The 25,615-nt window shown below is 42.8% G+C and overlaps 2 protein-coding genes across 2 annotated transcripts in view; both read left to right on the top strand.

Annotated features, from left to right (window-relative positions):
• The window catches only part of LOC130686968 (homeobox protein cut-like), a 154,577-nt gene extending 142,594 nt beyond the window's left edge, over positions 1 to 11,983 (top strand). Inside the window, exons 14-19 of the mRNA XM_057510128.2 lie at positions 4,211 to 4,368; positions 5,055 to 5,479; positions 6,270 to 7,062; positions 8,640 to 8,898; positions 9,006 to 9,691; positions 9,810 to 11,983. Coding sequence (XP_057366111.1) covers positions 4,211 to 4,368; positions 5,055 to 5,479; positions 6,270 to 7,062; positions 8,640 to 8,898; positions 9,006 to 9,691; positions 9,810 to 11,516 — 4,028 coding nt within the window. The 3' untranslated portion in view covers positions 11,517 to 11,983. The remainder of the gene's footprint in view (positions 1 to 4,210; positions 4,369 to 5,054; positions 5,480 to 6,269; positions 7,063 to 8,639; positions 8,899 to 9,005; positions 9,692 to 9,809) is intronic.
• A 984-nt stretch (positions 11,984 to 12,967) lies between these two features.
• On the top strand, positions 12,968 to 21,060 carry LOC130686967 (protein CASP-like). Its single transcript, XM_057510127.2, has 7 exons — positions 12,968 to 12,989; positions 16,302 to 16,438; positions 19,975 to 20,141; positions 20,250 to 20,391; positions 20,482 to 20,643; positions 20,797 to 20,942; positions 21,018 to 21,060. The coding sequence occupies exons 1-7, from the start codon at positions 12,968 to 12,970 to the stop codon at positions 21,058 to 21,060; spliced, it is 819 nt and encodes a 272-aa protein (XP_057366110.2).
• Positions 21,061 to 25,615: the final 4,555 nt, after the last annotated feature.

The following is a 25,615-nucleotide window of genomic DNA, read 5'->3' as shown; positions in this document are numbered from 1 at the left end:
GTCTCGACAGCTGTGGCGATTCTATACAATAATTAGTCCGTTTTTTTTTTTTTTGTCCGTGTTTTTCTTCATTTTTTTTTTTACCTTCTTGCCTGTTGCTTGATATACCTGGCAATCGGTCGGCCGTAACTGGCTGATTCTATCGATATTACGCGACAGCTATCCAAAGACGTCAAAGTGAAAGTCATCGGTAACGACAATAGCAAAACGAGAACAACAACAACAACAACAAAAAAAAAAAATTCAAATGACGTAACTAACTTATTTGGCAACACCGTCGATTGTCATCCATCCATCCGAAGGCTAATACAAAAGCATAATGGCGACACCACGCACAATAAGGAAAATTCTTTTTTTTTTTTTTTTTTTTCAAAGTCTTGACGTAAAATTCCGCCATTTTTGATTTCCTCTTTCGTTTCGCCTTTCTATTTTTCCCCCCACCCCCGTCTCTCTATCGGTGTGTAATCTAAGATTGATTCAACAATTGAACGGTCGCTTATGGGAGAGACTCACGAAGACGGGAGGGAAAAAACAAAAATTCCCAGCCGCAGCGCTAAGTTTGTTTTGTTTGTTTTTTTCGGCCCAACTCGACGTAGAAACGCGTGGGAAAAACAGCTGCCGGTCGTGTCGATTTCCCCGTCTGTTTGGATTTTCTGTGTGTACGTGTGTGTGTGTGTGTGTGTGTGTGTGTGTGCGGTTTGCGGTGAGCCTTTCTGATGTTGTGTCATCCCTTGCGACGTTCGATGTGTGTTCGATTGTTCGTAAACGCGCCGATCACAAAAGCAAAAAGAAATAGGAGGAAATAGGCAATGCAATCACATCGACATTTGCGCTTAATCGAGGTACTATCATTAGCAATCGTTTTTCCTTTTTCTCTAACCGTAGTAACGGTTTTTTACGAGTCGTTTGCTATTCGATACGAAACAAACCATTCAATTTTTTTTTTTTTTCGCCATTCATTTTTGATTATTCATTGATCCGTTTTTTGTTTTTTTTTCTTGGTTTTTGGGGTGACCCGTTTAGCGTAAGGAGACAATTTTTGTGTGACAAATATGCCGCTAGCTCTCGTTTATTTTGGAATGATGTGAATGGAGAGGGAAACGAAATTATAGGAGGGGAGGGTATTTGTTATATAAATGATTAAAAGAGAAAGAAACGGTGAAAAAAATGGAAAGAAATAAAAAAAAAAAAAAAAACACTGCCGGCAATGAGAGCGCTGCGAATGAAAGAGGCCGCTTTGGAATTTCAGTTCCTTTTTTTTTTTTTTTTTTCTTTCTTTCTTTCTTTCTTTCTTTCTTTTTAATGATCATTACTCGCTTGTTGTAAGGAGCGAGAACACAACAACAAAAATAAATGGAGAAAGAGGGAAAAACAGCTGGAATTGTTCAAAATTTGAGCTTAAAAGAAGGAAAATAAAGGGGTGGGGGAAAGAAAAGAAAGAGATTAGAATCTCACCGGAAACAGGGTGTGGTTTTATTTTATTTGCTATTCCGCCCTCTCTCTCTCTCTCTCTCTCCTCCATTCTGTCATCGACGTCGGTGACGGTTATTTTCATTTTTTTTTTTTTTCCTCCTCTATTACTACACTCATTTCTCTTTCTGTGTTCTTGTGATGTGGTTTGTCATTCCACAAAAAAACGTAGGGACATTAAAAATAAAAAAAAACACGAAAGACCTTCAATGACAAACTAAGAAAAAAAATATTTAGCCCCAATTTAGATGAAGGGTCACAAAAAAAAAAAAAAAACGTGGACGACGATGCGTTCTGTCATGTTTTCACACGCTATTCATCCTGCGGGAAAAAAAGCAAATGATAACCCCGCCCCCCCCCCCCACCCCTTTGAGGGATAATTCTTCCTTGAGGACCTTTAAGCAGGACCTCTTGCTGTGTATGTTTTTATCTTTGTCGACTTCTTCTTTTACTTCTTCTTTGCCGTTGCTTGTTTGCTAGCGTTTTATGCTACTGTAGCTCGTATCCCGTAGTGTAACCCCTAGGACGAAAAGAAGGTGATGAATGGTCTCGGCACGGCACTGCTCTCATTAACGACTTATCATCCCTCGGGGACTTTAAGCGCCGCGGTCGATATATTTTTTTTCCTTTTTTTTTTTTTTTTTTTTTTCGCTTTGCGTGAGATTTTACGACGTGAGACACGACGAGCGACGTATGAAGAAACAGAAAAAAAAAATGCATTTTATTTTATTTTTGCAATGAAATTTGATATTCAACTTGAAATCGTGACGTCATCGAAAGGCTTCGAAATGTGTTGAAAAGGCGAACGGGGGAAAAAGAGAAGAAGGGCGTTCAATTCAAACAAACTAAATGCGAAACACATTTTTGAATTATCGGAAACAAGAAGCGATGATTTCATCGCTTGGCGACCTCGTTATAAAGCCCTTTAACATTCTATACACGATTTTGCGATCGTGTGTGTATATGAGTGTGTGTGTGTGTGTGTGTGTATATATATATATATAGAGAGAGAGAGAGAGAGAGAGAGAGAGATGGAAGACGGGAGTGGGTGAGTTTGGGAGGGGGAAGAAGGAAGACGGGCGAGTTGAGAAAGGCATGTGACATGATGATGATCCGGGGCGGCGGCGGCGGCAGCGGCGGCGGCAGTTCCTAATGGGCACTCCCGCAAGATCAAACCGATGGCATTCGTCAAAGTTGGCGGTGGCGTTTGGACGATGGCAAAACAAACGATCCGCTCTGCCAGCGGTTTGTTTTGATTATTTACCAGACTATTTGAATTTTCTTCCTTTTTTTTTTTATTTTGTTTTATTTTCCGGATGATGTGGCCAATTGTCCTCAACGAGGGCATAGTTTGAATACCTCTAACCAATTAGAAAATCTCGATTGGGCCGGTGACATTTTGGAAATGATTTAAAAGAAGAAGAAAAAGAAAAAAAAAAAAAAAAAAAATTAGGGAAACCATGTTCAAAAAAAAAAAAAAAAAAAAACAGGAAGCCAAATGCCATCATCGTCGTAAATGATTTGAGGCCTTGAGGGTTTTCTTCTTTTTTTTTTTTTATAGCGCTGCGGGACTGGCGCCATGTTTGAATATGCCGGCTGTGTTCATTTCCAGTGCCATAGATCTTGTTTTTCTTTTTGTTTTGGTTTTTTTCGGATCAATTTTTTTTTTTTTCTTGAAGTCATCGCCTTCTTTGCTGTACCTCTTACTCATTACGCGCTTCATATCAAATCAAGTTCTTCAATTTCATTTTTTGATTTTTATTTTTTATCCTTCTTCCACTTCGATTCCCGCTCTTGCCCGGCAGCCAAAAAGTTCTATTTCAAGGCCGGCAGCCCGAGACGACAAACGCAGAAGGAGGAAAAAGAGAGAGATGGATGTTTGACATCTCACCATCCATCATCTCTCCAGCTGTCTCTCTATCTCTCTCCTTCTTCTTCTTCTTTTTTCTTTTTTTCTTTTTACCTTATTTATATCCACATGTGTTCGTTCTTCCACTTTTTTTTTTTTTTTAATGTTAAGAGAACTCTGAGAAGAGATTTCACTATCGTAATAACGTTTCGAAACACACAGACACCCTTTAAAAAAAAAAAAAAAGACCAGTAGTTAAATATCGGGTATAAACTATAACATCTTTGAAATGTCGGTAGGAGAAAATTTTAAAAAATGCGAACTAAAAAAAAGGAACCCGCAAAAAAAAAAGAAAGTGGCCCTGCAGTACACAGTCACGCTCTGTGGAACTGTTTCCATTCCTCATTCGTACGCTCATTTTTTTTTTTTTTTTTTTTTTTTTTCATGGTGTCTTTCATCTACCAGAGATTTATCCATCTATTTCTTTTTTTGCCTTCTTTCCTCTTTATCTCACATCTATGTAATGTGGGGCAGATATAATAATAATAAAGAAAAAAGGAAAGAAAAAAAAAAAAAAGAATAGACAGCGGCCATATCCCCTTCACTGACTAGTGTGCCGCTCCAGTCAACTCATTGATCAAACTCTCTCGTTGACGCCTGGTCGCTTGATCTCACGCTTCAATGGTTTTTTTCTTAGATATATAGTACATTCAGTTTTTTTTTTTGTTTTTTTTGTTTCTTTGTTTTTTATGATCATCGTTGAGTTGTGAAACGGACGGACGTGTAATTTAGAATGAGACAACGCTGTAATTATCGCTGAAAAAGAAAACTGACATTCGTATCCTTCAATTTTTTTTAAAAATTTTTCTTTCTTATTTTTCTTTTATTCAGGAAAGGAAACGGGCTCGTCAGTGGCGACCAAGACGGAGGAGAGCTCCGTTACCGAGGAACGGATCGCCCACATCCTGCACGAGGCCAGCGCCGCACTACGGGCGCAACAAGTCGACGACTCTGGGAGCGACGAGAGCAAACCGCCCAGCCAAACACAGGTAAAAATAAATAACAGGGTATCAATTTTTTTTTTTTTTTTTTTTTTTTTTTTTGTAAAGAGAAAAGACCGGGCATGGCTCATAAAAAAATTGGGAAGTTGACAAACAAATCGGATGTCCAATAGAGAGAACCGGAAAAACAAAAACAAAAACAAAAATCGATTTGTGTGTTTCGAGTTTTTTGTTTGTAGAAAATTGCCCGGCTTGAGTATATATTTAGTAGCCCCCTATAGCGCTTGGAGAACATCTGTTTAGTTAACGACGAGGCAATGGAAGAGAAGGAAGAGAAAATATCCTTATGTATTAGATCGACGCCCGAGAGTGTGGGCGGGGAAGGCTCTTGCGCTCGGCTCGTTTCGGCCACCGCGAAAGAAAACGAGCACGTCGGGACATTAAATGGACCGTTTCGCTCGTTGCGCCAGTCTTTTGCCCGCGCCCTCCCTCGCATTAAAAATGAAATATTTCGCTGGCGAGTAGCACATCCCCCTTCGCTCGAAAGAGAGGCAAAAAAAAAAATGAGCAGCTTGTTCTCAAGCTTTCGATCGTATATTATGGATATTTCCAGATGGCTATTCAAATAGCTAAGTCGATGGCGTGTTGTGCCGATGACGTCTATCCATATCTGTTTTTGTTATCACGTTCCTAACACGCATTTTTGTTTTGTTTTTCTCTTTGATTTCCGGTAGACTCCATCACCCGGACCCAAAGTGGAACCGATCTGCCCGTCGGCTGGAGCCAATGCCACATCAACGTCTAGTGCCACGACGACCACTACGACGCCGACTTCTTCGTCTAGCCATCACCACCACCACAACAACAACAACAACAACAACAACAATAGTAGTAGCAGCAGCAGCGCTAACCTCTTGTTGCAACAACAACAACAGCAACAGCAACAGCAGCAACGTCGCGGACGCAAGCCGGACCACGACGACATTTCACAGGAGCAAGTGCTGCGCATCTATCACGACGAGCTGGCGAAAATGATGTCGGGCGGATCGCCCGCTTTCAATCCGGCCGCTTTCAATCCGGCCCACCTATCCGGATTATCGGCCCTGGCAGCCGGTGGCGGTTCCAGAGCCATGGCGTCCAATCTCCGCGACTACAATAGGTAACGTGTGCTTTACGACAATCGGCCTAAGAAACGAAGGGGGGGGGGGGGTAGGGGGTGGGAAAGAATAAATAAAAATCAATTTGCATCAAGCAAATGGAAAAAAAAAAGAAAAAAGGAAGAAACGAAATGATTATACATTGAAAAGAAAACAAAAAATAGCGATAGTGTGACTAGATTGATTTACAATGGCCCGACATTCGTGTCGCTCGATCGTTCATCACTTTGGCGTCCATTTCAACCAAGTGATAGTGGAAAAAAAAAAAAAAAAAAAAAAAAAAAAAAAAAGAAAATAGAAAACTAAGAAACTTTGCTACTACGGGAGCTTTCGAGTCATTTTGTTTTTGGTTTTTCTTAATGGCGCAAGAAGCAACACGCTTCAGCGCTCTCTCTTTCAATTTTCGTGAGTTTTTGTTTTCTTGCTTATCGTTTTGTTCGTGTGCATCCGCCGACGGGCGTTTCGTACATACCCCGTGCGGTTTTAGCAAACGAAGAAAACAAGTAAATTCCTTCGCACATTAAAAAAAAAAAAAAAAAAAAAAAAAAAAAAAGGGGGGGGGGGGGGGGCATTCTTATGTACACGCAGCTCGGCGTCGACTTAAAATAGAAGTGTCTCAGAATGGATCCCGAACGATCGGGATTTTATTTTTTATTTTTTTTTTTTTTGTTCTTTTTTGTTTTTCGAAACGCAACAACAACAAAAAACAAAACGTGCTGACTGACCGAACTGGTTTTTTTTTTTTTGGTTTTTTTTTCATGTTCTCGTGTGTTTTGCGCGTTATATTCATAGATCGTACACTAGCGCACTCTTTGAGCGGACGCCCGAAGAAATTCGCATGGCCCTCGATGTCTATCAACAGGAGCTCAACCGGTTGATGCAGCCGCCGTCGTCGTCCAACGCCAACGCGACATCGACGACGACGGCCACAGCCGCCGGCCATTTGACGTCGACGCCCGTCGGCAGCGCCGGAAGCCAACATCAATCGACGACAACAATGAGCGGCGGCGCACACGTCAGCAACGGTTTCCCTCAAGACCTGTCGCTGCCCAAGAGCGCCACGGGCGCCGGAAGCGCGCGGAGCGACGAGGAAAGCTCGGAGCGGGACGTGGGCAAAATGAGATCGGCCGTCGGCTCGTCGGCCAATCACAAATCGCTGCTGCTCGCGCCGGCCGCCGAGAATGGCGAGCGCAGCAAGAGCGTGGCCGGAGAGGCGGCCAACAGCAGTTTGGCGCTGCACAGTTCGTCGAAATCGACGGACAATGCGATCGGTAGCCTCTACATGCCTCACTCGTTGCACAACATTCTTCGGCCGTCTTCGAGCCTGTCGCCGGACGAGTCCAATACGGCGACGACAGGAGCCGCCGGAAGTGGCGCTGCCGGTGGGGGCGTCGCGGCTGGCAATGGCGGCGTGGCTTCGCCGCTCCAGCGCATCGCCTCCATCACCAATTCGCTAATGTCGCAGCCGGCCAACCCGACTCTGCCGCAAGTGACGCAGCGGCCGATGAAAGCCATCCTGCCTCCCATCACCCAGCAACAGTTCGACACGTACCAGAACCTCAACACGGAAGACATCGTCAAAAAGGTAAGATTACCCATCTACCGCATCGCACTTCCTTTTTTTTTTTTTTTTTTTTTTTTCTTTTTTATTTTGCCTATTCTCTCCTCATTCGTTTACATCCGGCGCTTCGTTTCTCATTTACCACCACCCCACATGGCTTAACAACTTACACACTGACACAAACGTAACACACACACACACACACACACAATGGGCAACGAAAATGGGAAATCTTTAGCTTTTGGGCATTGAAGCGTTAACCGAATACGAAGTGCGTGTGTCTGTGTGTTTGCCAATCAATAAACTCATTAAAAACGAGGGGGGGGGGAGGGGGGTTTAGATAGATGTGTTGTTGGAGTATGCCAAGATTTCGAGCGCGCGCGCGCTTTTCCCAATTGTTGTGACGTCTTGATTCGCCCGGAACGCTTTGGCGCATTGTTTAGGAAGAGAGGGAAGGTATCGTACATCAACTTTGAGTAGCGGGTGATGTAGCGGTATGAGCGAGCGTAACGCTACGCACACACACAATGGCCAAAGCAGCATTACAGACGAAGAGTTTACCGTACTCTTTTGCTATTTTTGGGGGTGAAGGGGGGGGGGGTGCTTGATCGTTTACAGTGGATGCTCGTCTTCTATAAATGCACGCACAATAGCTTCTTGCAACGGTTACCTTCTTCTTATTTTTGAACAAATAGTGTGTTGGCTTTGTTTCGCTACCTCCCCCTCAACCCCCTTGTAGCGCCATTTCGCCCGTTGGGCGTAGACGGGAGTGAATGCAAGAGACGCGCGGCGACGTTCGAGTCTCTATTGTCTCTTTCTGGCCGTAGCTAATTGAAAATACCTGGAAGGAGTTTTAGAGTAGTAAATCCAAACTCGCGCTCCATCTCCCCTTGCGATTCTACCGACCGACCTCCTACCGGCGTGCATTCAAGGAAACCTTGTGACTTGTTGTTGTTGTTGTTGTTGTTGTTGGTACACCGTGAACGCACACCCATTGAACCCCCATCTGTGTTCGAGTTTTTGTACAAAGAGGCGAGCCACAAGTCACGATATATATATATATACAGACTGCATTCTCTATTCTTCTCCGGTGTGCCACTCCCCCCCCCCCCTCCTCCACCACCACCACCACCACTTTTGCCATCCCGCTTCCCATTCTTTATGTCTGGCGGTCTGGGATCAATTGTTTTCATTGCAAGTCTAAAGAAGGAAATAGAACCGTTCAAAAAAAAAAAAAAAAAAAAAAAAAAAAAAAAGAGCTCTCAATGAACCTTAAATCACCCCTCTTCTCCCTCTGTGCCCTCCTTTGGATGCATTTTGCACCTGCTATTCTTCCTTTCTCCCGTCGTTCACGTTCACTTCGGGACAACGCGTTCTCTTCGCCGCCCCCCCCCCCCCCCCCCCCCCGTTTTGCGTAATTCAGCTATTTCAATAAGCGACAGCGCACGGGAATGAATTGCATCGGCACAATAGTAAAACGGGAAGGTGGGGGGGGGAGGGAGGGAGGGAGAACAATATTGTGGGGCTTGCAAAATGCCGTTTGGAATTAGCACAATTGATTTGAAATCTAATTTTAGCATTTTTGATTTGCCATTGTTTAGGTGAAAGAACAGCTGAGCCAGTATTCTATTAGCCAGCGGTTGTTTGGCGAGTCGGTGCTGGGCCTCTCTCAGGGATCCGTGTCGGACCTGCTGGCCAGGCCTAAACCGTGGCACATGCTGACTCAGAAAGGGCGTGAACCGTTCATCCGGATGAAGATCTTCTTGGAGGACGAGAACGCCGTGCACAAGTTGGTGGCGTCCCAGTACAAAATCGCGCCGGAGAAACTGATGCGGACGGGCGGCTATTCGGGATCATCACGTAAGTTTTTTCCCAATTTCTTTCCATCCGAAACAAAATCACACAGACATTGCCGCTAGAGCACGTCCTGAATGTTAAATGCCTTTTCGTTTTCGTTTTCAAAACAGAATCGGCTTTGAAGAATTCGGTGGTAAAGATGATGACACCGACGTCGATGCCGGCCACGTCGCCGGCCATGTCGGTCGGTGTCAATTCAGCTGGTGGTATGGATCTATCGCCCAACAGCCTCGCCCATTCGGCCATGGCTCTTCACGGCCTCAGAGGTCCCGCCAGCGCGCTCGCATCGCTGACACACGGAGCCGGAATGGATTTGAATTCGTCCTTATCCGGGCGGTCGAGTCCCATCCCGACTGGCTTGACGTATGGCGCTACGTTGGCCCATTTCATGTCTGCCCAGTCGAGCCTCAATCAGCGCAGCCTCGCGTCTCAGATAGCCCAACATCAACAACAACAACAACAACAACATCAACAACAATTGCATCCGTCTCCAGTTCTGATCAAGAGCGAGAAGAATTCCGGCTCCACTTCCGTCGGCAAATCATTGTCCGGCGCGCAGCTGGGCGGCCATAATAACAATGCGACTAGCAACGGCACGACGCCCAGTCCGATGGACGACAATTCAACGCCATCAGCCGGCCACGGTTTATCCGGATCGGGCATTCCCACCTTGGCGGCCTACTCCCTGCCGGCCCACAGCGTCTACGAGTTAGCCGCTTTGACGCAAGACTTGGACACTCAGGGAATGACGACCAAGATCAAGGAAGTCCTCCTGGCCAACAACATTGGACAAAAGGTACACTTTTCATTTGACATTACATCCCTTTGCCCCGTACGTCTGTGCTCAAATTTGAAAAACACATCGTCTTGAAGCCAATGTGTTATTCATTCAAAATTGTTTCGTTTTGTTTCAGATTTTTGGCGAAGCCGTGCTGGGCTTGTCGCAGGGATCCGTCTCCGAGTTGCTCTCCAAGCCGAAACCGTGGCACATGTTGAGCATCAAGGGCCGGGAGCCGTTCATCCGCATGCAGTTGTGGTTGAGCGACCCGCGCAACATCGAACACATCCAGCGCCTCAAGACGGAGCGACGGGAAGCCGGTAAACGGCGACGCGATTTGGGTTTCCCCATGGGCCCCAATGACGTCGCTCCCAATTCAAACGCGTCCAGCAACACCAACTCGTTTATGGGTGGCGACAATTCGAGCAACGACGGCTCGATGGGCGGCAGTCCGTCACCGTACGGCGGGCAGAACCATCAAGCGACGTCGTTGACGACGGGCGCCGGCGCCTCGCTGTCCTCCTCGTCGCCGTCACCGGCCAAGAAGCAGAGAATCCTCTTTTCTGACCAGCAAAAGGAGGCCCTGAAGCTGGCCTTCAGCCTGGACCCGTATCCCAGCACGTCGGCCATGGAATTCCTGGCCCAGGAGTTGAACCTGTCGACGCGCACCATCACCAACTGGTTCCACAACCACCGAATGCGCCTCAAGCAGCAACAGTCCAACTCGTTGGATTGCTCGGCCAAGGAGGAGATCTCGTCGTCCGCTTCGCCGGCCGCCACGCTCAACGGCGGCGGCGGCGGCGGCGGCCGTGAAAGTTCGGGACAATTTGATCCCATCCACTTCCGCTTGCTCTTCCATCAGCGCCTCTTTGAAATGCAAGTGGCCGCCGGCGATGCGGACGCTTCGGGACACCACGCGGCCGCCACAGGTGGTGGCAGCGGTGGCAGCGGTGGCAGCGGTGGCCATCACCCTGGCCCTGGAGCGGGCGGCATGAATTTGCCCGCTTCCCTGGCCGGCTTGCCTCCTCAATTGGCCGGCAATTTGAACATGATGGCCTCGCTGGGCATGCCGTATCCTTTCTACGCCACTGGCATGCTGTCGCAATTCTGCATGGGTCTCGGCAATCCTTCGCCGGACATGGCGCCGGGAGCCGAAGGACTGGACTTGACTTTGGCCCGGCAGCGCGCCGCGGCCCTCGCTCACAGCGATTCCGAAGCCGAAGACAGCGACTGCGAATCGGACACGTCGAGCCGGACGGGGCCGACGACGACGACGACGACGGCGCACCGACGCGACGCTCGACCGCCCGCCAAGATGGCCAGCCCGTTAATGACGGCCATGGCTTCGGCCAAGACGACGGGTGGCGGCAATCACCTGAGCGTGTCGTCGCAGGAGGAGCCGGCCGCGCAGGCGGCCAGATCGTCTCGTCGGAGCCGGAAACCGGCCGCCCCTCAGTGGGTGAACCCTCACTGGCAGCAGAGCTCTGCCGGACGTGAACGCGACCGTGTCGAATCGGAGGATCGGGACAGTAGCGAAGAGCGCGACAAGAAGAAGAGCAAACTGTTGTCTTCTCGCTTCCATCACAGCGTCGACGCCAATTTGAATAATTTCGTCGAGGCGGACGCTAAAGCGGCCGGCGGCCGGAGTTCGGCCGACGACGACAAGTACGACAACGACGAGGACGAAGACGATGAGGAAGACGAGTCGGCCAGCAACAAATTGAGCCATCGGCACATGAGTCCGTCTCGTCGTTCGTCACCTTCCCCTTCGCCCTCCTCCGATGAGGAGAAGATGGACGACGATGAGGAAGCCAAAGACGATGATAACAACGAACATTCTTAACAGCCCCCCCACTACCCCGCCCACTACCCCCCATCTCCGATCGCAAGACACTTTCGGTGTGGCGGTTAGTGTGTGTGTGCGTGCGTGTGTGTGTGTGTGTGTGTGTGTGTGTCTTTAGTGAAGCGATGGCCCTACACCAAGTTGGGAAGCTGAACTTGTCCGTCTAGACGTTTCTGTGCTCCATCGCCTTTCTCATCACGCAAACTACCAATCTCCAAACGCGCCCCTCGCCCTTGTCCTCCACTTCCTCCTTCAGTGTCTCCCGTTTTATCTAATGTGAGAAAAAGACAAACAGAGAGAGAGAGAGAGAGAGAGAGAGAGAGAGAGAGAGAGAGAACAAAACGGTTCAACACAGCCGGAAAATTTGGGGTTTGGTTTTTTTTTTTTTTTTCGGTTTTAAATAATTTATATTTAAAAAAAAAATTCAATGAATCGTGTTTTCTTTAGTCAGAGCAACTTGTGCGCGCTCTCAAAAACAGATGAGGAGACAAAAATCGATAATGCGCGGACCGAATGCGTGCGTTGTGTATGCTTGCTTGTTATTATTATAAATATGATTATTATATAATTTAGTTGTTTGGTAGGCATTTTGTTTGTTTGCGGGAGGGATTCTGTTTGTTTTTTTGTTTGTTTTTTTTTCTTATTCTTGTTCTTGTTTTGACGTGTGTGATAATCGGCCAGGATTTTTGTATTTCATTTTAGCCGAACGCAGGTCTCGTCAAGTGCCACTTGGTGGTCAGAACGGACAGAAGGGAGTGGCGAAAGAGCTGCTTAATAAAAACAAAAAAGTAACAAATAAAAACTAAAGGGGGGGGGGAGAGGGACAAAAGTTGATGAAACAAACAGCAAAGACCGTCGCTACGTTTTTCTTTATTTAGCCACCGAAGTTATTTTTGAAAAATGGAAACAAAGCAAAAGACAAAAAAAGATACGTACGCTGTGTTATCTAGGATGAGCAATTTCCTTCCTCTTTTGACGTCTATCCGCAAAGAAAAAAAAAATAATAATAATATTCCCAAACCTTCTTGTTTTTCAGAAGAAAAAAAAAAAAGGCAGAGAGGGGTTGGATGCGTGACATTTGCTTCGTGTTAACATTCGTTACCAGTTCCACTTCTTTACGATGCCAGTCCTTTTCTTTTTTGTTGTTGTTTTTTTTTTTTTCAATCTTATTTCTTTTACTCGGTTGCTCCCGTTCCATTCGTGTGTAGTTGACACCAACATACACACACCCATCCGGTGTAGGGGCACATTTAAAAGTAAAAGTTTTGTCGCCCTCCAATTTTGCATTGATTGGGGTGGAAAAGAAAACAAAAACAAACAAGAGAAAACGCATAGTAAAAAAAAAAAAAAAAAAAAAAAACGTAACAGCTGTTTATGTTTCATTTCCTTTTTTTCTTTTCTTATTAACCAATTAAATTATTTGAGAAAAGATAAGGGAAAAGTTAAAGACAATGCGGGGAATAGAAGTTGCTCGTACTCGTCTACTCATCCGACTCCAAAGATGTCGTCTTCTCTTTTGTTTTTATTTTATTTATTTATTTTGTTTTGTTTTTTTTTGCTTCCAATTTTGACTTGTTAGACGTTGCGTGAAGGGGATTAGTTTTTCTTTTTTGACGTCTTCCTCAATTCGTAACGAGAACGAAGACGAAAGAGCAGCTTTCCATTTGGGGTTTTTTTTTTTTTTTTTTTTTTTTTTATTTCTCCCGCATCGCAATCCGTTCTGACCTCCAATGTTTGTTTTTTTTTTTCATGTTAACAAAAAGTTGATGAAATCGCGAAGGTCTCTAAATCGTAACAATGGCCCAGTGAAGTGCGTGTGTGTTTTTACAGTTTTCCTTTTTTTTATTAATTACATTTGCGAAGGAGGTTTTTTTTCTTTTGTCTAACCCATTTTACAATAGGAAATGGGAGGGGATGAGAAACGAAACTTAGAAAAAAAAAAAAAACTGAAAAAAAAAAAATGTTTTAAAGTAAATAATAATTCAACACAAAACTTGTCCGGTATTCAATCGCTCGGTTCATTTGTTTTTTTTTCGGTTTCGTGTCGAAAAAAAAAAGCTGTCATTATCTTGCTTCTCTTTTTTTTTTTTTTTTTTTGCTATTATCGTCTGTTTAATGGTTTCATTACCGCACAGGTGGAAATGATTTTCGTTATTCATTTTGTTTACGTTCTCGATGAACCGTACGCATGTTGGTCTAGCGCGCCATAGGAATTTTTGTCTCTTTTCTTTTCTTTTTTTTTTTAAACAAAAGATGAATGATTTTTCAAAATTGCAGTAGAAGTTGAAAACAAACGAAAAAAGCATTAGCATACCCAGACAAACAAAATGAGAGGAGAAAATTCAAAATTTGCATGTATCGTTGTAAATAGATGATTTTTTTTATTGTCACTGCTGCCCCCGATATATATTTATACATATATCCGGTCCCATCCCCGAAGAAGAAGAAAAAAAAAAAAAACTGCCCTTTCCCCCTTTTTTTTTTAAAAAAAAAAAAACCTCAATTTTTGAAAAAGAAAAAAAAACGGGCTGGGATGTGGATGTAAAAAAAGGGTGGGGAGAGTATTAATTATTTTTTTCGGCTGTGTCCGTTCGTTTTCTCTCTTCCCGCAAAAGCCGCCCCTCGAACTATTTCTCCTGTTTTTATTCTGCCCGTAATCCCCCCCCCCCCCTCCCCCTCTTCCCCGATGATTGTAACTATATATTTTTCTGACTTATCATAATTGATGTAATCGCCCTCGTATGCAGAGCGTATTTGGAGGAAAGGTTGTTGATTTTTTATTTCGATGTTGTTTCTTTTTAATTTTTTTTTTTTTGAGAAAAAGAAAAAAAAAAGGGAAATCAGTTCGTTTTTTTCTTTTCGCCGTTTCGTCTTTCTCCCCGTGGGCCTCCTCGTCTCTAATGTTCGTTCAAGTATTCGTGCGTGATGCCAGCCTCTGTGTGCGTGTATGCGTTCTATAATATAGAAACAAAAGAAAATCGTCTTTTTTTTTCTCTAGATATTCCTCGTGCAACGTTAACTGTTGAAACAGTGGGAAAAGCAACAGTTTTTGTTTGTTTTTTTTTTTGCTCTTATTTCATTGGCTGTGTATCGTCTTCTATATTTCCTCCCTCAGCCTATACTTGACATCTGTTCAGTTGTGTCATTTTTCTTTTAAAAGAAACAGATAGGAGTAAGGGCAAGAAAAGACAACCGAATGTTGTCTGTGTGTGTGTTCTCTTTTTGATTCATTCGCCCGCAAATAAGTGGCGAATTCGTGTGTGATGCCATGGCCAATCCCCGTGATGAGTTCATCCAATACTTCTACGGTCTCTCTCTCCCTCTCTCTCTTTTCTGTAAGCCCATTCTTCTTGCTCGTTCCTCGCTCGCAGCGCACGTTTGCCACTCGCTAATCGAATCCCGCACACAGGAAACACACATGTCAAATCCCTGCCGATTCCCCTATTCTTTTCTTCCCCTGTCACACAAGTCTTTTGACGAAACAGCGACAAAAGAAACAAATGACGAACGTTGGGTTTTTTTTTTTGTTTTGTTTTTTACTTTGGCTTATTGCGTGAATTTTTGCTGCCCGGCAGGTCTCCATAATTATTTTTTTTTTTCCCATGTTTTCATTCTTTCTTGCCCCTTTCCAAATTTTTTTTTTTTTTTCCCTCTTCGTTTCACGATGACGCAATGAAAAACAAACCAACCAAAATCTTCCAAATTCCACAAAACAAAGTAGAAAAACAAAATGGAAGAAAAAGAAATTGTGTGTTTCATTTTTTGTACATAAAACTACAATTCATTTGAATTGGAAAGTAACAGACGGGCATTTAAAAAAAAAAAAACAAAAGCGCAAAAACTAGACGGGATTTGATTCTGTTTCTTATTTTGAAACAATTGTTTTGTTTTTGTTTTTACCCTTTGATTGAGTTTTCCCTCCTCCTTTCAATCTTTTTCACTCAGCACACGGACTGAACTGCCCCTTGTGTTTCTGTCACATAATCGTTTCTGTTCTTTCGTCCAGAAAGCGCAGAATTTGAATGGAAGCAAATACAAACAAAACACAAAAAAAAAAAAAAAAAAAAAAAAAAAACCGAAGATGTTGTTCTCGAAAATGAACCATCCATCTGTATAATCTCGTTTTCCATGGCCTTATATATATTTCTTTGAAAAGACAAAAAGGAAATCTTTTTTTCTTCTTCTTCTTCTTCTTCTTCTTTTCTTATTTTTCTCTCGCGTTTCTTTTTCTCTTCTTTTCCATCTTTTAACTTGTTCTTTTCTTTCATCTTTCTCTCTTGTCTGTTTCTCTTGACTCTCCACATCCTCCAGTGTATGTGTATGTTTTGTCACCTTGTTTGTTCAATCTTGTGTCGCTCGCCCCTTCTCTCTCCTCGCCACTGGCCCTGTTGTCTTCTTTCCCGTTTTCCTCCGGGAAAGGAGAAAAGGAAAAAGAAAAAAGGAAGTAACAGAAAAGACGATTTCTGCTCTTTTGCTGTGTATATTTCCCGATTTTTTTTTTTGTTTTTTTTTGTTTTGAAAGGGGGCCATCCCCACCCATGACCTCTCTCCAATATCTTGTTCGATTTCTTGAAACTTATTGATTGACATTTTTGATCGCGTTTTTTTTTCCTTGGATATTTCAATCATTACACTTGTTCCATACGCTGAAACGTTTCGTTTCATTTCACGCTGTTTGTCTTCCTGAACTAACCTGGCCGTAGACATTAAGCGCACTTAACCCATTTCTCGTTATTGATTTTTGTATTTAACTATCTATTTCAATAAATCATTTTTTGCACGCAGGCAAAACAGGACAACTGTCGGCAGAGAACGTCAGCCTTCAATCCGAGGTGAAATCGCAACGGGAACTGATTGAGCAGCTCGAATTGGATGTTAGCAGCCTTCAACATTTGTCGACCCTGAATCGCGGTGAAGCCGAGGTATACCATAGTTCCGCTTTAACAAAAAAAAAACTGTTGTTTTATTCGATTTCCGTTTAGTAATAGTCGCCTGTAGGCGTTGTAAGTGAAGATTTGCCATGAACGCAAAAGGTTCCCTTTGATCAAATGCTCAAGAAAGGGGGGGGGGGGGGAGAGAGAGGAAGGATTACACTGACACAACGCTCTAAAGGCTCAATGTGGGGAGTCGGTTATTGATAGATTGAGCCGAGTCGAAAATGATTCCACTACTTGCACGGGACATTTAAAGTTTTCCTCATTCTCGACTCTCGTTTGGCTCCTTTTCTCTATCAATATCACTCCAGCCGTCTCCTATCAACTCCCAAGTGTCGTGTAACTTGATCGCGCGCCGCGGCTGATGGCCTCCTATAACACGATCCTCGACAGCTATCATGCAACGCCCTGTCAAAATTCGATCCGTAGGCATAAATTAACACGGACGGGCGTCAGGTATATATATGTGTACTTGTACCATATAAACTCTATGGCTCTCTCTCTCCCCCTCCTCCTCTTTTCATTTTTCTCCTTTCCCCTCAATTGCATCGATCGTGGACCCGTTACCGACCCGTTCCATGTCGCTTTTCCTTTTATTTTTCATCCTTTGGGATGAAGCAGAAAAGAAAAATGGTGTTTCAATGTATGAACGAACCTTTTTTTTAAGTTTCCGCGTCCACGTTTAAAATGTGATGAGAAGCGACTCGCGATCGGGATCATCGTCGTGCCGCTATTGCGTTCGAGTCAGTCAGTCATAGCGTCGACGATCCGTAATGGAAGAAAACATTTCATAACGAGATAGAGGGAGGTATAAGAGGTTGAGCCGATGCTTTGAACCGGAGGTGATGTGCCGGTCTTGACAGAATCGACTTAACGAAGTGCCAAGAGAGCGAGGCTTGATTGTGATAGACAGGGCCCAACAGAACGGAACGTCACGATTGATGACATTTCACTAAAAGGCGGGCGGGAAGAGGACGCCGAACGACTTATTTTTTGTATTTTTGTATTTTTTTTTTTTTTTTTTATTTTCCAGTTGACTCGGGTCAAGGCAAATAAAGGAGATTAGCTCCGGGCTTCAGTGCCGCATGGATGCTCTCTTCCCATCAAACCGCCGCATCTTAATGCTTTATTGAAATGATTTCTTGATTATTTCGGGTAATGCGCCATCGATTCGATGACAGTGTGGGACTTCCCCCTTTTTTTCCGCCTCTGATATAAACCAACATGTCGCTAATCAGCGGTTCCTTTTTATTCCCTAACCAACGGTATCGAGCGTTTTGAATTAAACAGTTTCTTTCAATCTGTGGAAGTTTTGTCTTCCCCATTTTTCTGTTTGTTTTGCCGAAATTCCCGACATGGTCGCCACGATCAACCAAGTTATTTCGCTTAGTGCGGAGTTTGAGAAGTCAGCATGGCGTGCATATTTATAGGAAGAGGAACTCGGCTCGGGCGATGATTGGCTAGGATTCGGAACACATCCGAACTGAAGGCAAACACAAGAAAACAGGAAAAACATTCTTTCTAGCGGCTGGATTTTCGATCGGATCACGATAGTTTCTGTTTCTTTTTTTCCGTACGTTAGTGGATATAATAGAGAATGCCGTCGGAATATAGACAGAGAGAAGAAGATAGAGGAAGTCTGAGAGAACGAAAACAAGAAAAAATCAATAACTATACTTTTTAGACGTATTCGAATAAATGTATGTATATTTACTATATATAGTTTACAGAGCTATAGATACACGTATCCGCCATCGATATACAGAGGCTAAGCGCGTGCCTTCTTTGCTGTTCTCCCGTTCCTTTTTTTCCTTCTATTTCCCTCATCCGGGGGAGCTCTGTGTGTTTGCTCATGGGAATCAGGCGGGTTTCAATTATTTAAATGTGGTTATCCTTACTTATGCAAAACGATCCAACTTCAAAAGGCAGCTTCCTGTCGGAGAGTTTCTTCCTTCTTTTTTTTCTCTCGTTCTTCTATTCTTTTTGCTCGGCTTCTATTTCTTTTATTCCTTCCCATTTTTTTTTTTCGATAGATGTACACAATTTTTTTGCTTCTAGTTTTTCTCTTTTTTTTTTTTTGGTTAGTTGTTCCAGTCAAAACTCGTCTTCTGGCTGTGCAGTACAGACATCCGTATAAAAGGATACATACCGCAGGTTTTTCGATACATACAAATACTGTAAACAGAACGTAGAGACTCCACTGCCCAGAGTCCTCCTCACGCCCCCTTAAATCTATAAAGTTATATCTATATATTTAATGCGGATAGGCAGCGCCTTTTTTTTTCTGGGGGGAAGTAGAGACTGAAAAAAAAAAAAAAAACTGGACAGCGCTCGTATAGCTGACACGCGCGAGCACGTACTTGTCAATAAATCAGGATGTTCTGAACCTATCTTCAAAGTATATGCACTGCCAGGATAAACCAAGTTACCGCCCCCAGTTAAAACCATTCGGCGGATCTCGTCGGTTCTGTTACAGTCCCGCTACCGCCCGTCCTCATTCCTTCAATTCGCTCATCCCCCTCCCCCTTGCCACCCATCACTTGCGCTCCTACAACCCCGCCACCGCTTTTCCTATAGAAATATATACGTACACTCTTTGGCCGCCTTCTATAGCTGCAGCCCACTCCAGACAGCAATGCAATTATGTAAAATTTTAAGTCTCCTTCAATGTGATGCTACTGCCGCGTCTGGTTGGCTGCGCCGCTGCCTTCTATTCGTTCATCGCCACGGCCGCTACAGAAACTTACCGACTCCGCGTGACCACTTAGAACGAATGTTCTTAATCACGCATAGCATGGCAAGTTCTGTTTAAAGAGGGGGGAAAAAAATACGGGACAAGGGGAGAGCGAGCTCGGGGAGCAAGGGAAACTGGTGGCGGTGGCATGTAATTACATTTGGACGATAATCATCCGACATGTGGGTGCAAATTTCGACGCCAGCCAGTGGATTTCAACGTTTATTGGAGCTTGTGATGCGACACGTATGAATTCCTCTTGCGCAATGATGACGACCGACTCCTCCCTAGTCCTGTACAAACCAGCTGTACAGAATGGATTGATTGCAATGGCCGTGCCGCGTCAATTGGACGAGAGCACCCAGGACATCCTGCCGCTGCGTATGCCAGGCTTGATTGGTCATTTTATATGAAACGAGAAAAAAGATCCCACTCGGACATTAGTTTTTTTTTTTTTTTTACATTTCAGTAATCACATCTTGTCGTTTCAATTCAGCTCTTTCATAAATCCATGCACGAATATGAGAGAAGACGGCGAGCGGAGGGAGGGCAGAATCGGATCCGGCGCCCGCAACGCCATTTGCTTCCTTAATGAAGGTCGTAAAAAGAAGTAGAACTCTCCAGGATTTTATTAGTGTCACCATAGTTGGTTAACTAGACCCATAAATTGAGTTGGCGAATAATAACGTTATAGAATCGGTTAGGCAGAAGGGAAAAATATACATCGCTTGTTCCACTCCGTTCATATTCATAAAAACGCGATGATTTGATTTGTTTGAAACCATTGCAGGGCCAAGCGAATGCCAATGATTGGGTAGCTGAAGCTGTCAAGGATGTTAACATGTTGGGAAGAAGCTCGTCGGCAGGGATTTCACCGGTATCGGGCGGATTGCATAGCGACTCGGAAACAGCCGTCACTTTGCTTCCAATCTTGCAGGCTCAACGTGAAAGATTCAGGTAATGCCGTTCGAATCTCAATCAATAATGAAAGCTTTTAGCTTCAACATGTTCGACTTCATCGATCGGCATTTCAAAACTATATTTCCAATTCATTTATCGGAAAAGGCAACGCAATCAAGAATTGGAGGCTCAAAATCTGGAGCAACAGCAGCAGATGGCGTTACTGCACAGCGAAGTCGAACGACTTCGCACCGATAATGTGGCACTTTATGAGAAAGTTCGCTTCCTTCAAAGTTATTCCGGACAGGTGCGCGTGTTTCCTTAAAAAACGTGATAGATTTTTGCCTGTGTTGTTATTGTTTTTTTGCACACATTTTGTTTGCCTTGTGTTTGGTAGCGTGCCACCAAGAATACCGGTATTGGAATAAGTTCGGAGACGGAGGAACTCTATGAACGTCAGTACGAGGACCGTCTGGATCCGTTCGCTTCGTTCTCTCGCAGGGAGCGGCAACGTAAACTAGCTCAACTGGGTCCTTTCGAACGCATCACTTACTCGATGGTACGTAAAATATACGGCGAGCATCGAATTCCCAGAAGTTCGACAAATAACAAGAAATTGACTCGCACCGTGGCTCTCCAGCCCTCTCTTTTAGCCTTCTGGTTTCTCTTTCCCTTATTTTTTTAAAAGTAAGTCTCTATCGGCAATTTACAGGGACAAATGGTCCTATCAAGTCGCGTTGCTCGCACTGCTGCCGTCGTCTACTTCTCCGTCCTACATCTGCTGGTCTTCCTCGTTCTCTATCGTCTGGCCTATACTGAAACTTGTCACAGAGATATGGCCGCCGAGTGTGCTCAAAAGTGAGCCCCAATCAATACTATATCAATGTCAATTAACGTTTTCTTATTGTTTTTTTCCTCAAATTTTCCCGTTAGGTATGATGATCATATGCTAGAGGCGCATGGTTTACACAACTGAAAAAGACGCAACACTTCGAAAACACAAGACGATGAGAAAAAATTGTCGCAATTATACTTTTCTTTTCATTCTTTTTAGGCTATGTTTACAGCAATTGCGGCACTATGGTGAAGGAAATACATAATCGTTTTGGTGAACAAAGCAAAGACGAAAAGGCATTTTGCAACTCTAGTTCGACAAACAACTTTTAAGCCCGACAAAATAAGCCCGACTTTCTGTTTTTTATGTTTAATTTGAAAACTATAAGGCCAATTCTAAAATAAACCTTATTTTCGTGAATAGCATTCTATTCTGCATCGAAATAATGTATTTTAAGCAAAATTTAAAATTTGGTCAAAAATGAAAAAGTAAGAAGGCTATAGCCTTCCCACTTTTTCAATTTTCGGCAAATTCTAGATTTACTTAAAAGTACATTTTTCTGATGCGAAATTGATCGCTGATCACCAAAATCTGGTTTATTTTTATATTAAGCTTATACTTTTTGAATAAACCGTAAAAAATATGGCAATCCGTTTGACACAAAAAAAAAAAAAATTTCGCCAAAAAAAAAAAAAAAATCACTTTTTTCTTTTTTCCGACACGTAGCCATCTACCGTTCAGACTCGTTATTACTGGCGTATGCAATTTCAGTCCATTGGATGCCATTCGCAGTTAGTTCAGTAGCGTGGATGGAGAGAATAACGCGTGGCTGGAGGAACAATTGAAAAATGGATAAGATAATACAACAAAAGGATGGTAAGTATAAACATTATTTATTGTTTATTAGATCAAATTATGAAGCTGCAGGCCCAATTATTGGAACAACACAAAATATTAGATAACAGCAAAGCTAAGGCTGGTAAGGCCTAATACGTAGTGATTCTATTTATTTGCTTTTATTCATTTGTGTTTTGTAGCTCAAATTTTGAGTCTACAAGCTCAGCTAGGGGAAAAGAACAAATTGGAATGGAACAGTTTCCAAACATTGAAGGAGGTTTTTCAAAACTCATCCCTAACTGAACATGAGGATGAATTGGCATTAGGCGAACACAGTCAGGTACCTAAACTTTTCAAATGAGAATTCAAAATAAGTATAGAATTTTAACAAACAATTATTTATTGTTTAGTTATTCAGTCTACCACCTGACAGTGTGTTAAAGTTAAATTCTGTTAGTGCTGCACTAAAAGAATTGTTAGGAATAAGTCCATGCAGCGAAGGAAGTGAACAATTGTGGGACCGTATTTGGGCTGAAAATGGGTGTGGTACGGAAACCCAGAAATAGCACGAGTTCAACATAAAACATGAATTAGGTACTTTTCGGTTTTTTGTCTATTGAAAAAGTATTTTTAATGCTATTATTTTGCATTCACAGAATTTTAGCGGGGGATCAAGTCAAGTCTGGAAGTGTTACAGGATGGAAGAGTGAGCCTACAGTTGAAAAACACTGAAAGTGCATTACCATTAAGGTATGAGGTAAAGTAATAGAGTATGCAAATTGTCTAATGAGAAGTACCATCTTGTGTGAATGAATCCTGTGTAATAGCAATCCTTTATAGTTCTGTCACAGCTAGAAGCCTCAAATAATTCTGCTTCTCTTGCTAAAGAACAACTTGTCCTTTACGTTCAGAGTGTTGGTGAAGTTGGGTACTTAAATGGCCCTAAAGATGTTTCATTTCGTTGGCATTGCAGCGATGAACATCACAGATGGACTTTTTAGGTATGAAAGGAATTTTCTTGAAAATTTTTTGAATTTATGACAAAGCATTTCTCCTGCTTTTTGCCAACCATGTCTAATCTAAAAAAAAATTTATCCAATAGGAAAGGATTTTCAGCATACTGGGAACACAACTATCAACAATGCAAAATTCTATGGGTGCTATTTTATCATTCAAGAGCCTTATACAATGATTTTCATCTGCAATTTGTGTGGCCTTTCCCAAGCTTCTGCCAGAAGTTGAATCTATAAGTCATGTAAGTCAGATGAGCAACAATTGAGATGCTTAATGGTGTTGTTTTTCTTTTCTCAGCATAGGTTAATAGTAACATTGGATCTGAAAAGATTCTTGGTTGGGGCAAGACATTGAATAAATTGTAATGATTGGATGGATGACATGACATTTCTATACTAAATTTGGATTCCCGAGACGGTATTTTATATTAAAAAAATTGAAGTGCATATCTGGGCTCCCTTCCTTTCCGTAGCCCCGTTTCCCCTTGACTCGTAATAAGCCCGTAGGGGGTCATGCCCCTACTGTACGGTATATATAAAAACAACATATACCGAGGTTTGGAGGGCTCTGGCCGGAAAGGGGACGTGGATGTCCGCTTAGTCCGATGATGTGTTCACGGAGGGCTCTGTGGCTACCCGCAAATCCGAATTAAAGGTTAATCGCTCCTGTAAAAATGTTCCATTTCTTCGGCTCTTCTTCCGGCTTCTCTTAGCCAATCACCGGGTAATCTCCCCGGTGGGTCAACAAGGCAGTGTCTCCCCCTGCCTGGGTTGACGGCAACTTTTGAAAGGGCTGTTGTGCCTTTTTAAAGTTGCAAAAATAATTGTAAGGTGCAGAGAATTGTCAATAAATTTTTTTTTATAAAATTTTTTTGCAAATTTTGTTTCTTTCACTGTCTGTTTTCAAACATTACATTTATCATCTTTTTTTTTATTTTTTGCTTTCTCAATTCGCCTTTATTGTTTATGCCACGTTTAATGGTAAGCATTGTTTCCTGTAAGCATAGTTTATCTGTAAGCATTCAATTATTATCCAGGGATCGAACCCTAGATGTTCGGCATTCCGCGCCGATGCTTTACCAATGAGCCATGAATCATACGATGTCAAGTTGGCTTTTTTCTAGTCACTTGCGGACTTGCATTTACACTTTGAATAAAAATGAAATGCAACACTGCAATATTATTTTCTCCATTTAGATGTAGATGTTTATACATCTAGTAAGGTTTGAACCCAGGGTAACAGTTATCGCAGCTGAATGCTCTACCACAGAGCTATAGACATTACAAAAGCAATACAAAGATAAACATATAGTTGTGAAAGACTGCATAAACATCCTAGACGATAACATATGATATGCGATAATAAAAAATTTATATATATCTCGTGGCTCAATGTTAGAGCATCGGCGTTGCACGCTGAATGTCTGAGGATCGATTCCCATGCCAGTAAAATAATATACAAATACAAAATTACTTCAGAAAATATGAAGGTATTACACGTTGTTCCTTGTCTAAGGTCATGAATTCAAAAAGTGCAATAAATAATAATTGAATACTTACAGATAAACGATACATCTGTGGCAAAAACAATAAAATTGAATTGCGCAAGCTGAATAAAAAAAAAGTTGATAAATGTAATGTGTGAAAGAAACAAAATTTGCAAAAAAATTTTATAAAAAAAAATTTATTGACAATTCTCTGCACATTACAATTATTTTTGCAACTTTAAAAAGGCACAATAGCCCTTTCAAAAGTTGCCGTCAACCCAGGCAGGGGGAGACACTGCCTTGTTGACCCACCGGGGAGATTACCCGGTGATTGGCTAAGAGAAGCCGGAAGAAGAGCTGAAGATTTGGAACATTTTTACAGGAGCGATTAACCTTTAGTTCGGATTTGTGGGCAGCCACGTCACCCTCCGTGAACACATCATCGGACGAAGCGGCACCCCACGTCCCCTTTCCGGCCAGAGCCCTCCAAACCTCGGTATATGTTGTTTTTATATATACCGTACAGTAGGGGCATGACCCCCTACGGGCTTATTATGAGTCAAGGGGAAACGGGGCTTCAGAAAAGAAGGGAGCCCAGATATGCACTTCAATTTTTTTAATATCAAATACCGTCTGGGGAATCCGAATTAAGTATAGCAATGTCATGTCATCCATCCAATCAATACAATTTATTCAGTGTCTTGCCCCAACCAAGAATCTTTTCAGATCCAATGTTACTATTAACCTATATTGAGAAAAGAAAAACAACACCGTTAAACACATCAATTGTTGATCATGGAACTTACATGACTCATAGATTCAACTTCTGGTGGAAGCTTGGGAAAGGATATACAAATTGCAGATTAACTTCATTGTATAAGGCTCTTGAATGATAAACTAGCACCTGTAGAATGTTGCATTGTTGATAGTTGTGTTCCCAGTACATGAAAATCCTTTCCTATTGGATAAAATTTTTTTGGTAGATTAGACCTGGTTGGCAAAAAGGAGGAGAAATTCTTCGTCATAAATTCAAAATTATTTGAAGAAAAATCCTTTCATACCTAAAGAGTCCATGTATGATGTTCATCTCTGCAATGGCAGCAAAATTAAAACATCTTTAGGGCCATTTAAGTACCCAACTTCACCAACACTCTGAACTTAAGGACAAGTTGTTCTTTAGACAGAGAAGCAGAATTATTTGAGGTTTCTAGCTGTGACAGAACTATAAAGGATTGCTGTTGTACTGGATTCATTAACACAAGATGGTACTTCTCATTAGACAATGTGCATACTCTATTACTTTACCTCATACCTTAATGGTAATGCACTCTCAGCGTATTTTCGTCTGTAGGCTGACTC

Source organism: Daphnia carinata, chromosome 2, assembly GCF_022539665.2.
Source record: "Daphnia carinata strain CSIRO-1 chromosome 2, CSIRO_AGI_Dcar_HiC_V3, whole genome shotgun sequence".
Lineage (NCBI taxonomy): Eukaryota > Metazoa > Arthropoda > Branchiopoda > Diplostraca > Daphniidae > Daphnia > Daphnia carinata.
The sequence above is the reverse complement of the archived record's forward strand: the minus strand, read 5'-3'. Positions and strand labels throughout refer to the sequence as shown.

What these genes read in the sequence shown, in the direction of transcription:
- LOC130686967 (XM_057510127.2), top strand. Translation starts at nt 12,968, where the DNA reads ATGCGGGGAATAGAAGTTGCTC. An exon ending in TGAATCGCGGTGAAGCCGAG is followed by an intron (nt 16,439 to 19,974) that starts GTATACCATAGT and finishes AAACCATTGCAG; the next exon opens with GGCCAAGCGAATGCCAATGA. An exon ending in GCCGCCGAGTGTGCTCAAAA is followed by an intron (nt 20,943 to 21,017) that starts GTGAGCCCCAAT and finishes TTTTCCCGTTAG; the next exon opens with GTATGATGATCATATGCTAG.